Source organism: Emys orbicularis, chromosome 1, assembly GCF_028017835.1.
Source record: "Emys orbicularis isolate rEmyOrb1 chromosome 1, rEmyOrb1.hap1, whole genome shotgun sequence".
Lineage (NCBI taxonomy): Eukaryota > Metazoa > Chordata > Testudines > Emydidae > Emys > Emys orbicularis.
Genome location: NC_088683.1, coordinates 162,136,983 through 162,153,316, shown reverse-complemented (window position 1 = coordinate 162,153,316; position 16,334 = coordinate 162,136,983). Strand labels below are relative to the sequence as shown.

The 16,334-nt window shown below is 43.7% G+C and overlaps 1 protein-coding gene across 1 annotated transcript in view; it reads right to left on the bottom strand.

Moving 5' to 3' along the window:
- LSAMP (limbic system associated membrane protein) overlaps window positions 1-16,334 on the bottom strand; it is a 419,661-nt gene that overhangs the window by 29,394 nt on the left and 373,933 nt on the right. Inside the window, exons 4-6 of the mRNA XM_065406744.1 lie at window positions 15,466-15,600; window positions 2,463-2,583; window positions 1,016-1,164 (exon numbers count right to left, since the gene is read on the bottom strand). Of these exons, the coding sequence (XP_065262816.1) occupies window positions 1,016-1,164; window positions 2,463-2,583; window positions 15,466-15,600 (405 nt within the window). The remainder of the gene's footprint in view (window positions 1-1,015; window positions 1,165-2,462; window positions 2,584-15,465; window positions 15,601-16,334) is intronic.

Below are 16,334 nucleotides of genomic sequence, written 5' to 3'. Positions count from 1 at the left end.
AGTGAGACTCCCTTATAAATCTTACCTCCCACCCTGCCTAGAGAGATCACAACTCTATATACTTTAATACAATCCTGTATTTCCAGAGAAAGGAAGGGCTCATTTATTTATTACCCGAGGTGCAGTATTTGTATCAAGAACTAGATTTCAAATACTCCAAAGTTTGGATGGGGTGGAGTGTTGAATTCAGATTCAGGCTTGGTCTATTATAGACCAGGTGGGGACCAGCTGTAAAGTTTGGATTCTGTAAGCCCTCGAGGGCTTGTGGGGTTTGGGTCTGAGCCCCTCTCATTTTGGGACCCAAGCTTGTGGCTGTTGAGGTCTATGGCAATACCTTCATCAACTTCAAAGACAACCGGATCAAAACCTGGGAGCTTGATTTCATATTTCCTTTAACCTGCTCTATATTTCCCTATATTCTAATCACCCCACTATCAGTGTAAGACCTTCATTTCCCCACCCGTGGTTCTTGCAAAATGTAGCATGTCTCTTTAAATAATCCTGGTCTCTGTTTCTCATATAGTCACTCTTGGTTATCTTGCATCACTTCCTTCTATTTTCAGACCCATTTCTTCTTTTTTCTCTGGCTCTGCCCTCCCCAGGCTCACTGGTTACTTCTCTCCATCTCTTTCAATGTTTGACATTTTTCAGCCTCCATGGAACTTTCAGGCCCGAATATTCCATCTCTCTCTTAAAGGGGCTGTCACTCTGTTCCCTGCTTAAAAATATATATTCTTGTTTTACCAGATTGCAGCAAAGAAATTACTCAAAGGATCAAGGGGGGGCTTGAACATAACCATTTACTCACGTGTGCTTGTGTTCGGCCGTGACTACAAACATGGAAGTGTTCATTACCTAATGGCTCCTTGGATTGCTGTTGAAGTTTGGCAGGCTAATGTTTTCCAATTACCTGAATTCAGGGCCCCTCTTCTAAAGCACACTTACTGTAGTGTAAAGGTACAGGCTGACCTTTGTGAGAGCCGCCTCGAGTCCCCCTCCCCACTTCAATACTTACTGTAAAGGTATAGGCTGGCATTTGTGACTCCCAGCTTGTTGGCAGCCACACAGGTGTAGTTGCCATAGTGTTCTTCAGTGACATTGGCCACCATCAGGAGGGACTGGCTCCCCATGCTCTTGATCTCCAGGCCATTGGCACTGTTTATCCTGAGAAGCAAAGAGAAGAGATGTGCAGTGCACTAACAACAAGTAGCTCAGTTCCCATCAGAAGGAAGGAGGGATGGCAAGAGCAGGGGAGAAAGACACATTGAAGATAGGTAGGTAGGTAGGTAGATACAGGTGGTGACAGGCAGCAAGATAAGAGAGAAGGGAAAGAAGAAATGGGTTGGAGGAGTGGGCAGTGAGAGCATGAAAGAAAGAATGAAAGTAATGGAGGAAGGGAGGGGGGAAATTGACAGAAAGAAAAGAGACGACGATTAAAACGATGGTGAAGGTAGAATGACAGCAGTGGAGAAGGAAAGGCAGGGAAAAGAATGAGTGAAAAGAAAAGATGCTACACCCAGCTGACATCCTTGGGTGCAAACACTGCATTTATTATGTGCTTCCCTGTGATAAAGGGGAGGGGCGCTGCCAATGATCAAAGCCAATTTCAAGCAGGAGTTTATTGGACTGAGATAAAAGGGTTTTTTTAGAACGTTAGCTGGCATGTTCTAATGAACATGTTCTAAAATGCCAGTGTAGACAAGGTAAGCTGTACTTTAGCATGTGCTAAGTGGTTGAGTTGAAACCCAGCACAGTAAAACTCCCCTTTTAACAAATGCTCAGGTGTAAAGGGTGAGCCCAAGGCAGAGGGAATATTTGGGTGTCATTCCCCTGGCTGTTATTTATTTTCCCTTTCCCATGCTGACAGACAGCTGCAGTGGCTCAGGGCCGGGAAAGCTAGATCCAACCAATGGACCAAATTCGGTGATGAATCCTGGTCACATGCCATCAGAGGCATGTTGCACATGCGCTAAGAAGGCGGTCATACTGGTGCAGAGAATGTTACATATAAACAACCTCTTCCCTCAGAGTTCAGGGAGCCAAGTCCTAATGACCTTGGTTGGAATTTGGCCACAGCACCAGAACTAATACAATCTACTCTTGTGCAAAGGTCATGAGATCTTTAATGCACATAGATGGTCAGTAGATTATCAGAAAGATGGCACCTGTGGTGCTTTAATCCCACACCAGCATGCTGGTGCAGAATTGACGCAAAGGCAAGAGCACCATCTACTGAATCACCCACAGCACTTCTTTCAGCACACAGAGTTTACAAGCAGGGTTTTACTCAAGTCCTGCCCAGGCCTGCCCTGCTTAGCTTGTATGAATGAATGAGATAAGAGAGGATCTTGAGCTTATATAGCTTGTGGAGGATTTTTTGTGTGGCATTAGGGGGCTTAGTGGGGAATCTACTAAGCATTTGAAGGAGGTAGAATAAGGAAGAAGATAGACAATATGTTTACCTGGTGTCATCTCTGTACCACTCAAAATCAGGCGTGGGCACTGCCGATGCCTCACACTTGAGTAAGGCTTGCCGTCCCGTGGCAGCTTCATTGCTCTTCGATTCAGTGATAGTGGGAGGGTCTGCAGAAAAGAAACACATGTTCATTTCCCAATCTTTCAGGTGCAGAGAAACAATGAATTTATTTTGGGGTTGGCTGGGCAAACAGAGGCCTTTTGGTGGGTGGAGACCCACAGATACCAGTTATGTCAAAACAGATGCACAATCTCTTTCCTGATATGTTCATGCAGGGATTTAAGGATATTATAATATGTCTGGTAATGCAACACATATTAATAAGTATTTGTAAATGGGAACTTGCTATGAAGGACTGTGGAGTTCACTTAAGTAATTTAACTTGTGGGAAAAAGGACCCCACAAGGGAGATTTTTTTTAAAACACCCTGCTTGTATTTTTCTGCTCCAGCAGTATATCTCTCTGCCATGTGCAGTGAGACAAACCATTTCCACTCCACTGGACCCAGCGCATGAGATGAGTCATGAAATGAACAAATATCTTTCTATGGCCCTGAAAGCTATACTGCTAGGCTTGCTGCGGCTCTAAATGTTCCGTACTTCTGTTCTCTGCCAAAGAGCCGAATCCCTCACTTTCAGCATTCTTCATATTAGCCACGCTCTACGACTCTTTAAGAAAAACATTCCAGGCAGGTTGACAGCCCATTCTTTTGGCTCTAATCCTGATTTGCCATGTTTCCAACTAAGGAATAACTCGCCAACCAATCCTGATCACTGAACAAAGAGCAGGCCCCTCACTAAGACATAATCATGAGAAAAGATGCGGGGACCTAAGTGTGTCCTGAATTGGTCCCTATATTATTCTTATATTATACTTCACAAACAATTGCCCTGTATTTGTTAAATGCACTGGGAGTGGAATCATATGAGTGGGTTCTGTTCTGGGTTCTGCTCCCAGCTAGTTCCTTCCCTGTGCCTCAGTTTTCATATCTGTAAAATGAAGATAATTATAATGACCCACCTCAGAGGGGGCATCGTTAATATTTGTAAAGTGCTTTGAGATCTGCAGATGGAAGGGGTTAGTGAAGAGCAAAATAAAGGATTACTGTACTTCATTGAATACGTGTCCACCTTTAAAAGCACTTAGGTGTTGCACAAAAACTAATGTAATGGCTCAGATACTAAAAGCCAGCACCAGAACTCTCCTACCACCACTATTGGCATATCCTGGGGTCAATGGGCAAAGAGAAAAGACAAGCAGTGAATTTAGAAAACAGCCACAAGAGAGGGATAATAGGGCACCATTACAGCGAGTTCTGTAATGTACTGGCTTCCTGGGTACCCAGGAGTGAGCAAGCCAGGGCAATCCTCTGGTGGCTGGGTCCACAGAGAGGCTATAGTATCTACTGCTAGTACCAGCCCTCTTTTAGCTTACATGAAAGAGAGCAGTGCTTTTGGAGTTGAGGGACAAGGATTCTAATCCTGGCTCCCCAAGTGTGTGTGTAATTTATAGACTAAATTATGGCTATATGCTCCATAGCACATGGATTTGTCACAGCTTCCCAGCCAGTCCTATCGCTAAGAAAGCCTTGCTTCCACCAGCATGATGCAGATTGAGCTCTGGGATGGAAATACAGACAATTCAGCAGATCTCAGTTGCTCTCCTGGAACTCAGGACAGAAGGCCACCCTGCCAGTACTTCAGACTTGGATCATTAGGTATTATTAATGCAAATAGCACTTGCCTAAAAATAGCAACTTTCCAAGAAATATAACCCCCAAGGATAAAATTCTCATCAGCCTGCACTGCAGCTCTCTCCCCAGGATTGGAGGCAGCTACTAAATATTGCACTCATCCCATGCAACTCCCACTAATATCAATAGCAAGTCTTTCTATCTTCTAAGGAGTCCAGCACTGTTGTGCTTGAGCATGGTATCATGTGCGCAAAATAAATAGTGTATCCATAGAGTGGATTGGGGAAGAGAATTTTGTCCTGAATCATATTGACTAGAAATTGCCAATTGGTTCAGGTAAAGTCATGATGGGCCTGAGTGGCAAAAGTAGGATCCATATCTAACCTTCCCGTAAGTTTGAGGTGTTTGCACCCTGGGTTTTGGTTTGGCCCCTTTATACAGGTGGGATCAGCTGAGCCAGATCCAGATTCAAAGTTTGGAGGCAGTTAGATCCAGGGATTTTGATTCAGGCCCATCCCTACATAAAATAAGAACTGACCTGAAACATCAACCAAAATGGGAGATAAACAAAAGAATTTTTTGAGGTTCAAAGACTGTTTTTCCTTCTGGTTATGGTGTGAATTGCCCTTGCTCCCTGCACTTTCAGGTTCTGTAGGGGTACAGAAAAGTCAGCATCCTGTGAGGAGGATTCTTCCCATGGCACTTCCAACCTCAGATGAAATGGAAATCTTTACAAGAAAAGTCTCTTCTTGGGAGATTTCTGGCCTGACCTGAAGACCCAAGACTTGTGGATAAGCATCCATGCTTTTGGATAATTATCCAAATAACTCCTGGGGGCTTTTGGAGGTTTGGCCATCACTTAAGAGCAGGTTCTCATCAAAGTCCTCTTTCTAAAACTGACAGCTCTCTTGACGTTGTTGGGGCTGCTTGTGCTTATGATAATGTTATGAAGCCCTGCAGCTTTGATCTAGGGAACAAACTGCAACCCCTGCTGCTTTGATCTCTCACACAATAGAAGTGTAAATGTTTTCTGCACACATGAAGAGTGAGTCTTTAGGTGGTAATCTCATTATGATTGATGCTATTTAATAAAAAAGGGCACTTCATTTTAGAAACCAGAGGTGGGGATGGCAAGCCAGGACAATAAGAGAAGATAAGACCCATAATGTCACATGCATTTGCATGCAGATATGGGCACTCAGAGAAAATGATTATAAAATATCACATATACTTATGGTGATGCCTTTCCAATACTTTGTCCCCTGACACTCTCCCTTCCTGCCTCCCCCGCCCCATCCTGTTCAGGCCACACATTTAGTCCTGTCCTACTACTCTGTGTTTATGCAGACTGTGGTGAATCAGAAAGGGTGCTTCCTGGATATAAATTCAGGCTGGCTTGGGAAAGTTCATTTTGCAGATAATTAAGGAATTTGAGCCTGTATAGGAAGGGATTCTATTCTCGCCACTTAGCAGGGATGTCAATATTATTTTCGCGTCAGCTGTGATACTTAGGGACCCTTGGCTGGCCCGGCTGAGGAAGCCATACTCTGATTATGAGGTTGACACATGGCGATTTAACTATTTGGCCCAGTCATGCCAGAACTGTAAGCTCCTTGGGGCAGGGGCTGTCATTTTGTTCTGTTTATACAGTGCTAATCACAACGGGCCCTTGGTTCATGACTGCAGCTCCAAGGTACTACTATAACAACAACCACCACCACAGAATGATGTGTGGGTATGCTTTGTTTGGCCTGGTCTACACAACAAAATTAGGCTGAGGTAAACTGCCTTGCATCGACCTAGCTGTGCATGTTTCTCCATTCAAATTTGTCTCCAGCCAAGGCAGGCGCCTCGTTATGGCGATGCAGTGACACCACCTTCCCATAAGATGCAGAGCCATTGTTGACTTACTGTGGTCAACACAATGCTAGTGTAGACACTGCATGACCTATGTGGCCTGTACCAGTCCTCCAGCAACTGTCCCACAATGCCCGACACTGACTGCTCTGGTCTCAATTGTGAACTCCATGGGTCACAGAGACTGGGAGCCACCCCTCCCTCTAAAAACCCTGCGTATTTTTGAAATGCCCTTTCCTGATTGCCCAGCTTAGTGAGCACACCTAATAGCTCTCTCTTGTTGTGTGCAACCACCCAACCGACCACCTTGATTTTCAACACGTCTTGGAGCGCTGGAGAAGTTCCAGAAGACTGTATGAAAGCTAATGTTATGCAGTTTTTTAAAAGGTAAACTGGATGACCTGAGTAATTATAGGCTTGTCAGCCTCACATTGATTCCAGGCAAGATAATGGAGCGATTGATATGGGACTCGATTAATAAAGAACTTAAAGGAGGGTAATGTAGTTAATGCAAATCAACATGGATTTATGTAAAATAAATCCTGTTAAACTAACTTGATTTTTTTTGGTTGAGATTACAAATTTGGTTGATAAAGGTAACAGTGTTGACATAATATACACAGACTTCAGTAACGCATTTCACTTTCTATCACACAACATTTTGATTACAAAATTAGAATATAACATTAACATGGCACACATTAAATAGATTAAAAACTGGCTAACTGATAGGTCTCAAAATGTAACAGTAAATAGGGAATGGGTCTGTTTTGAGTGGGGTCCCGCAGGGATCAATTCTTGGCCCTACACTATTTAACATTTTTATCAAAGACCTGGAAAGAAAGAAAATCATCACCAATAAAGTTTGCAGTTGACACAAAAATTCGGGGAATGCTAAATAACAAAGAGAACAGGTTACTGATTCAGAGTGATCTGGATTGCTTGGTAAAATGTATGCATGCAAATGTATGCACGCAAGATGTGCTTTAAATGTAAATGTATATATCTAGGAACAAAGAATGTAGGTCACACTTATAGGATGGGGGACTCCGTCTTGGGCGGCCATAAGTCTGAAAAAGATTTAGGGGTAGTGGTCGATAATCAGCTGAACAGGAGCTCCCAGTATGATGCTGTGACCAAAAAAGCATATGCAATCCTTGGATGCATAAACAGGGGAGTCTTGAGTAGGAATAGAGGTTATTTTACCTCTGCATTTGGCACTGGTGTGACTGCTGCTGGAATACCATGTCCAGTTCTGCTGACCACAGTTCAAGAAGGATGTTGATAAATTGGAGAGGGTTCAGAGAAGAGGCATGAGAATGACTAAAGGATTAGAAAACATCCCATATAGTGATAGATGCAAGGAGTTCAATCTATTTAGCTTAACAAAGAGATTGTTAAGGCGTGTCTTGATTACAGTACCTACATGGAGAACAAATATTTAATAATGGGGCCTTCAATCTAGCAGAGACGGGTATAACATGATCCAATGGCTGAAAGTAGAAGCTAGACTGGATTGAATTCAGACTGGAAGTAAAGTGTACATTTAATGGTGAGAGTAATTAGCCATTGGAACAATTTACCAAGGGTCGTGGTGGATTCTCCATCACTGCCAATTTTTAAATCATGGCTCTGTGAATTATTCTGGGGAAGTTCTACGGTCTGTGTTATGCAGGAGATCAGACTAGATGATCACAATGATCCCTTCTGGCCTTAGGAATCTATGCCAGCTATATGCTCCAAATGCACTCCTACCTAAAGTAGACAGAAGGTATTGGATTCTTGGGGCTGTGAGGAGAAAAGGCTGTCCAGGCACATCTACAGAGCAGTTGTAGAAACATGGACATCTATGAGCAGAGTGCACAGGGGATGCAGGAGAAGGGGTACAACAGGGACCAGCAGTAGTGCCACGTAAAAGCAAAGGAACTGCACCAGGCATACCAGAAGGCCAGAGAGGCCAACAGATTATCTGGTGCTGAGCCATAGACTTCCTGCTTTACAATGAGCTGAATGCCATACTTGGCAGACACCCCACCAGCACCCCACAGAGCACTCTGTATAACTTGGTAGAATCTGAGAGACAGACCTCTGCTGTGAACAGGAAGAGAATGGGGCATGTGTGACGGGGGAGAGGCCAGCTATGCTGTGAGTTGGGATCTGTCTGAGACTCTGCCGCAGTCTACTCTGTCCTGGCAGCTGAGTACAGGTGAGCTCGATGCAAGGGAAGGAACTGTGGGTAAGTGTGTGAATGTGTTTTCCATTACAATGTTTAAATGTACCGATGGTGCCTGATCCCAACATAGCAGGACACAGGTAGTGACTCTTCTTTAATTTACTTATACTAGAAGAGGTAGCGGTACAACTAAAATAGGTAGCACCATAATCTGCTTTTCATTCCCCTATAGGCTTAGACAGAGGGCTAAGTGAAGCAGTTTATTTATATACATACGGATGTCCCTTGAATCCTCCTGAGAGGTCTTAATGAAACTTCCATGGCGGTACTCCACCATCCTCTCCCGAAGGTTTCTGGGGATGGCAGCCTTATTTCTTCCTCCATGGTAGGATACATTCCCATGCCAGTCCGCGATGACTTCGGCAGGCAGCAGTGCAGTAAACAGGCTAGTGGCATATGGGTTCAGGTGGCATCAGGATGCCAGCAGCAGCTGTGTGTGCTCTCTGTGCCTTTGTTACCCACAAGAATGAGATACCAGCTAAAATCACCACTGTCTGTGGAAAATAGGATGAGTGCTCCGTGGCACTACCCTGCACTCAGACTCATGGAAATAGGGGTCAAAATTGTATTGTTTCAGGCAACCAAACTATTCCCTCCTCATTCCACCCTGCCATGGGCCATACTCACCATGGCTAGGCCTGCAGAGTAGTGCTGTGCACAGGTGCTTCAAGACTGAAGTGTCAACAAACATTTCTCGTTTAAAACTTTAGGGTAGCAAGGGACGGGAGTTCTGAAACTGAAATTTCATTTTCCATTGTGACTACACTGACAATGGCACCTCTGTGTATTTTATGTGAAGCTGTTGCCAATGCAGCCTTGAGCGGTCCCCCCTCCATGCCCCCGGAATGCTGGATCAAGATAAGGAGGAGAGAAAAGAGGACTTGGGATGACAACTTCAGGGAGATCCTTCAAGCCAGTGCTGCATCAGACAGAGGGCCTGGAGGATGAATATTGCAGACAGTATGGAGAGGGAAAGAGTGGACAGGAGAAAGACCCAGGAATTGGAGAGGGAGATGCACCAGGACATAATGGGGCTTCTCCAGCAGCAAACACAGATGCTGCACTCTCCTCTTGACCTAGAGGTTCAACAATCATGGGCTCGTCTCCCTTTGCAGTCAGTGAAGAACTCCATTTTAGCACCTCATTACACCCCTCACCCCAACATTCCACGTGGCATCAGGAGCCACATCCCTACCCCTAACACTTCACGCTGGGGGCAGTTAGCACAACCACAGCTTCATATAGATTGATCTGTGAGAACCATGGCTGATGTATGTTTGGCAGAAGTGGACTGAAAAGGATATGAACGTTCTTTCCCCTTGTTACGGTCTGTTCTGTTAATTTATTTCAGAAGTTTTTATTGAATGTCTTTTTAACCGCACATTGCTTTTTTGCACTGGTTCTGGTATGTGAAGGGCCATAATTAATGTGGATGTAAAATCTTAACTACAGTTTCTGTTAAGAACTTTTCATATAGGCCCAGAGTCCACCTGAGGCATGAGGGCTAGCTAACAAAGAACAATACATGGCTAAGAGAAAGCTGGGGTAGACAGACAACCTTGTGTGTTTCAAGTCGATGAGTGGAGTCAGCATGACTCCAGATGGTGAGTCCTTATCGCGAGTTATAGACACATGAAGCGCTGAGAAGGGCCTCAAAGTTAACTCCCTGGTACAGATGCCAGAACAGAGTTCAGGGAGAGGCCTAACATGATTGACGTGAGTAATGACACCCTCCCCTCATAGATGTATGCCAATTCCAGGTCACAAAAATGCAAGGGTAAAACTATAAACAACTGTTATTGTTAAATACTAATTACTGCTTTTTTGCTTTAAATCTCCAGGAATTTTCCATTTTGGTCGACCGGGAGAGCTGCTACCTCATTCCCCTGGACCCCAAAATTAGGATTTAACCTATATATTTTAATAGAAATAGTGTAAGGGTAATTACCTGTGTGTTAACAATATGTTAATTTGAGCCATGGGTGGAGCCATTATGTAATCTTTTACACCATTGATTTATTGTGCTTATCTTGTCTTGCTGCTAGAACCTATCCAGGGGCTTGGGAACTCCCTCCCCGTCGCTTCTCTCCACACATGGCACCCTATATAATCTATTGTAATTAATTGTTGGGTAGTGTCTCTGAGCCTAATAAGCAAAGTGACACTCCGCCAGCGCTGTGCGTAATAAACTCCTGTGCTTGACTCTACACGGTGTCCATTTCTGTTCCTTCAGTATACAATCAAAATCTATTTTTTGGTAAATAATTCATCTGTAATACTTTACAAACACATGCTACAGAAGGCATAGCGCTATTGATGCGCCCACTACTACTTATTGTACAGGATGACAGAACTTGTAGGATCAGTAACAAACACAGTGTAATAATCATGAATGTATAGCAAGCGCTGCAAAATTAATAGGTGCATTACCAGTTTTATATTCATAGATGTACACCAAGCACCACACAATTCCTAATTGCCCCCAAAACTTCAGGGCCAAGTGAAGCCCAGTCTACCACATCACATTACTCTGGCTGACTGTTAAAGTGCTCTTTCAAAGCCTCCCTCAGCTGCATAGCTCCACATTGAGCTCTTCTGATAGCCTTTGTGTCTGGCTGTTCAAAGTCTGCAGACAGCCGCTCCACCTCCACTCTGTCGGCAACTTTTCCCCCTTTGCCTCATAGATATTATGCAGGACGCAGCAGGCAGCTATAACCATTGGGATATTTTTCTCACTGATCCAATTTTGCAAGTAAACAATGCCAGAATCTGTTCAATCTACCAAAAGCACAGTCAACTGTCAATCTGCTCCTGCCGAGCTGGTAGTTGAATCTTTCCTTGGTACTATCAAGGTGGCTGGCCTATGGCATCAGGAGCCAGTGGAGGAAGGAGTAGGCTGGGTTCCAAAGGATCATTATTGGCATTTCAACTTGCCAGTGGTAATGCGCCAGTTGGGAAAGAAAGTGCCTGCGTGTAGCTTTCTGAACAGCCTTCTGTTCTTGAAGATGTGAGCATCATGCACCTTCCCTGACCAGCCAACATAGAAGGATACCTGGTGATCCACTAAGGTTTGTATAACTTTAGAAAAGTAGCCCTTTCTCTTGATGTATTCTGTGGCAAAATGGTCTGGTGCCAAAATAGGGACATGCATGCCATCTATCATCCTACCACAGTTTGGGAACCCCATTGCTGCAAATTCATCCACTGTATCCTGCACATTGCTGAGGGGCGCAGTCCTGCATAGCAGGGGACGATTAATGGCTCTGCATGCTTGCATGACAATAGCTGCCACTGTGGATTTTCCAACTGCAAAATTATTTCCCACTGACTGGTAGCAATCTGGCATTGCAAACTTCCACAGAGCCATCGCCACCTACTTCTCTACTATCGGTGCAGCTGTCATTCTGGTGCCCATGTGCTCGAGGGCTGGGGCAAGCTCCAGGAATGTGGCTTTTGCATCCAAAAGTTCTGCAGCCACTGCGTGTCATCCCAAACCTGCATTGTGATGCAATCTCACCAGTCAGTGTTTGTTTATTGAACCCAGAGTGGCACTCCATCATATGCAGCTGTCCCATGAACGCCACCAACCACCTTGAATTATTTTTCGCTATGTCCCACAGCAATCTGTCCTCCATGAAATTGTTATGTCCCCTGCTCTGTGATTCCTCCTGAGGCTCTGCAAATATTGGAGGATTTTCATTCCATGTCAGCAACATTCATGACAACAGGGCAGAGATATGCGGGCTTCATGCTTCTGTCAGAAAACATGGACAGTGAGGAGGGCTGTGCAGGTTTGTGGAATTTTAAAAAAGGAGTGAAAATTATTGGAGATGGATGGCAGTAGGGGATGGAGAAAGTTGCACGATAGGATCTAGACCCCTTGCTCCCAGTGTCCCCGGGGTGATTTGTTTCTGCCCCAGCATGCATTGCCAAATTTTCCCAAAAGACAGTATGCTGGATGATGCAGGTTTCACATTGGGATACCTATCTGTTGTGCACCACACAGAGCATCAACACAAGCACTCCTGGTGACTATGCACAGTGCCGACACAAGGAGCCAAATATACACCTGCATGAGCAATATTCAAACTTTGGCAGCTGTATGCCAAGGTAAGTTGCATCAAACGAAGTTTGTAGTGTAGCCAGGCCAAAGATAGAAGGGGAGATGGTGATGAAGCAAAGTGACACTGATCTGTAGTTGTGGATGCATACTGTGTGTTCCATCACATCTTTGACCTGCATTATAAGGATGCAGGCGATTCTGAGCCTGGATATTTCCCATTTTCCTAGCACACCTTGTGCTGATGTTTGGGAAGTGAAGTCCAGAGAGGAATGAGATGGTTCCTGGGCATATGTTGCCTGTCCTTTTATTGGTTTTAGAGCTGGTTAGAGCCCAGAATTCCCATTCTGTGGGAATTCTGAAATGTTGATTTTTTAAAATTTCAAATGAGAACATAATAATAATGATTATTAATGATGATATTAAGAGATGTCATGCATTACATTATGATTTGTTTTGACTTGACATAACAGTTGAAATACTTCATTTATATAATGACATTATGGTATTTTCTTATTATAATAAGATAATTATCTATCCCTTTCCTAATGGTTCCTAACATTGTTAGCTTTTTTTTGACTGCCACATAAGAACATAAGAACGGCGATACTGGGTCAGACCAAAAGTCCATCTAGCCCAGTATCCTGTCTTCTGACAGTGGTCAATGCCAGGTGCCCCAGAGGGAATGAACAGAACAGATAATCATCAAGTGATCCATCCCCTGTCACCCACTCCCAGCTCCTGGCAAACATTGGCTAGGGATACCATCCCTGCCCATCCTGGCTAATAGCCATTGAAGGACCTATCCTCCGTGAATTTATCTAGTTCTTTTTTGAACTCTGTTATAGTCTTGGTCTTCACAACATCCTCTGGCAAAAAGTTCCACAGGTTGACTGTGTGTTGTGTGAAGAAATACTTCCTTTTGTTTGTTTTAAATCTGCTGCCTATTAATTTCATTTGGTGACCCCTAGTTCGTGTGTTCTGAGAAGGTGTAAGTAACACTTCCTTCTGTACTTTCTCCACACCAGTCATGATTTTCTAGACCTCTATCCTATCCCCCTTTAGTCATCTCTTTTCCAAGCTGAAAAGTCCCAGTCTTATTAATCACTGCACATTGAACATATGTTTTCAGAGAACTATCCACAATGACTCCAAGATCTCTTTCTTGAGTAGTAACAGCTAATTTAGGCCCCATGATTTTGTATGAATAGTTGGGATTATGTTTTTCATGGTACATTACTTTACACTTATCAATACTGAATTTCATCTGCTATTTTGTTGCCCAGTCACCCAGTTTTGTGAGATTTCTTTGTAACTCTTTGCAGTCCGTTTTGAATTTAGCCATCTTAAGTAATTTTGTGTCATCTGCAAACTTTGCCACTTCAGTGTTTACCCCCTTTTCCAAATCATTTATGAATATGTTGAACAGCACTAGTCCCAATACATATCCTTGGGGGACTTTGCTATTTACTGCTCTACATTTTGAAAACTGACCATTTATTCCTATCCTTTGTTTCCTGTCTTTTACCAGTTTCTCATCCATGAAAGGAGCTTTCCTCTTATCCCATGACTGCCTATTTTGCTTACAAGACTTTGATGATGGACCTTGTCACAGGCTTTCTGAAAGTTTAAGTACACTGTATCAACTGGATCACCCTTGTCCACATGTTTGTTGATCCCCTGAAAGAATTCTAAGAGATAAGTGAGGCATGATTTCCCTTTACAAAAGTCGTGTTGACTCTTCATCAACAAATTGTGTTCATCTATGTGTCTGATAATTCTTTTCTTTAGTATAGTTCCAATCAATTTGCTTGCTACTAAAGTTAGGCTTACCAGCCTGTGATTGCCAGGATCGCCTCTGAAGTCTTTTTTTTTTAAATGGGTGTTACATTAGCTACCCTCCAGTCCTCTGGTACAGAGGCTGATTTGAGTGATAGGTTACATACCACAGTCAGCAGTTCTGCAATTTCAAATTTGAGTTCCTTCAGAACTCTTGGGTGAATACCATCTGGTCCTGATGTCTGATTCTATTTAGTTTATCAGTTTGTTCCAAAAGCTCTGCTACTGATACCTCAATCAGTTAGTTTTTTGTGTCTTTTACTAGTTGCTTTTCAAATTCTTTTTTGGCCTAACTAATTACACTTTTTACACATGACTTGCCAGATGGTCCTCTCGATTATTCTCAGTAGGATCTGACTTCCAATTTTTAAAGGATGCATTTTTGCCTCTAATCACCTCTTTTACTCTTTTGTTTAGCCATGGTGGCATTTTTTTTTTTGGTCCTTTTACTATTTCTTTTTATCTGGGGCATACATTTAATTTAAGTAACCACATGCCTAACCATGCACTGGGGCTGAATCAGGTGTCAGACTAACTTGCTAGAAAGGGCAACACATGGCTAGGATTCACCAGTTATGAACTATTTATTAACTGTGTGGTGTATGGACAGTAAGTGAGTTAGCTAACCGTGCCCCAAAGCAGTTAAAGGCGGTAAAAGTCACTGTGGAGAGGCCCTTACCTATGCTCTGTAGATCTATAGGGAGTCTATGTTAGTATAGTTTACATGCTGAGGATCTGGAAGAAGATGCAAGTTAAAGTGGTCCCATGCAACATTGAAGGACCTCTCTCATACACATTCTCCCAGCTCCCTGGTGTGTTGGTCACACCCACTTACACCCACTCTACTGCTGAGTAAGGGAGCGTAAATAGATTGGAGGGAGTCCAGATTAGTGTCAATGGGTCTGAGTGAATGTACTGGAGTCTAATTTACACCTCTTTACACATCACTCCTAAATTTGGCCTTTAGACTCTTATCTACCCCTGTCACTTTGTGGAAGTTTCTGTTCATGGTACTGTTCTCCTGAATGTCAGTGGCTAAACATGGACTGTGCTGGCCCTTCTAGGGGGAAGGAAAGGGGAACCTCACAGATACTTTTTCTACATCATTCACCAAGTCTAAGGCATAAGTTCTGCCCTCAGGTGAGTCTCTCTGATTTCAGGCCATGCATGTCCAACAGTAGACTATGCCCCACATGTTTCCTTTGAAAAGAAATAGTGCCCAGGTTATGGGGATGTCAGGATGTTCTCCTCTTCCTGCCCTCACCATGGTATGGAAGCCCACCCCCATCTGGTTCAAATGTACTCACAGTTCACAGTGACCCGGACTTGCTTGACATCTGCCGAGGAAACCTCATTGGCGGCTTTGCACTCGTACTTGCCAGATTGCTCCCGTGTGATCCCTAGGATCTCCAGGTACTCTTCCTCGCCTTCAAATTCTCTGCCTAGGAGGAGAAAAATACACAGCAGGATGTTATTAGGTGGTGTGGACTTGAGCAGCCCTCACTTTGGTTGTAACATGTGAATGATCATGGCACAATTATCCATGAAACAATGACAGATGGGAGCTACTTTGAGGCTATCTCAGCAACCACAACAGATAGAGCCTTTTTTTTTTTTAAATGAAAGCTTAGATTCTGGAGAACCAAAAGGATGCGTGAAATGAGTGCCAAATGCCGAACACCACATACCAGCCCAAACCTAGCCTTGTGGCCAGAATCAGACACATTCATAGAAGCAAAATCTCCAACTTGCAAGGACAGAATTAGTTTAATGACTAGATATTTGAAAACCAAGGGAGGTCAGACAGATTATAATTGGCTCTATGGTAGTTATGACCATCATAAATTGGGACGTATTTTACCTGTAGCCCCCTGACCATGAAAAGTCGTGGAATTGTTTTCTGTCTCAGAAATCGCAAACTTCCAACCCAGACCATCATCGACAAGACTAAGTTTCCTGGAAACACCTCCACACTGAGAAATACGGGCTTTTGGAAAGTAAAATTGAGCCACAGAGACCAATAATCAGTGCAACCCTAGCTCTCCATTCCTCAGTTTCTCCATCTGTAAACTGTGGCTAATAATACCCCCCCTCCAAGGAGGGTTGTGAGGTTAACCTATGGAAAGCACATTGAGATCCTTGGATGGAGGTGCAACAGCAGTGTAAAATGTTAGGA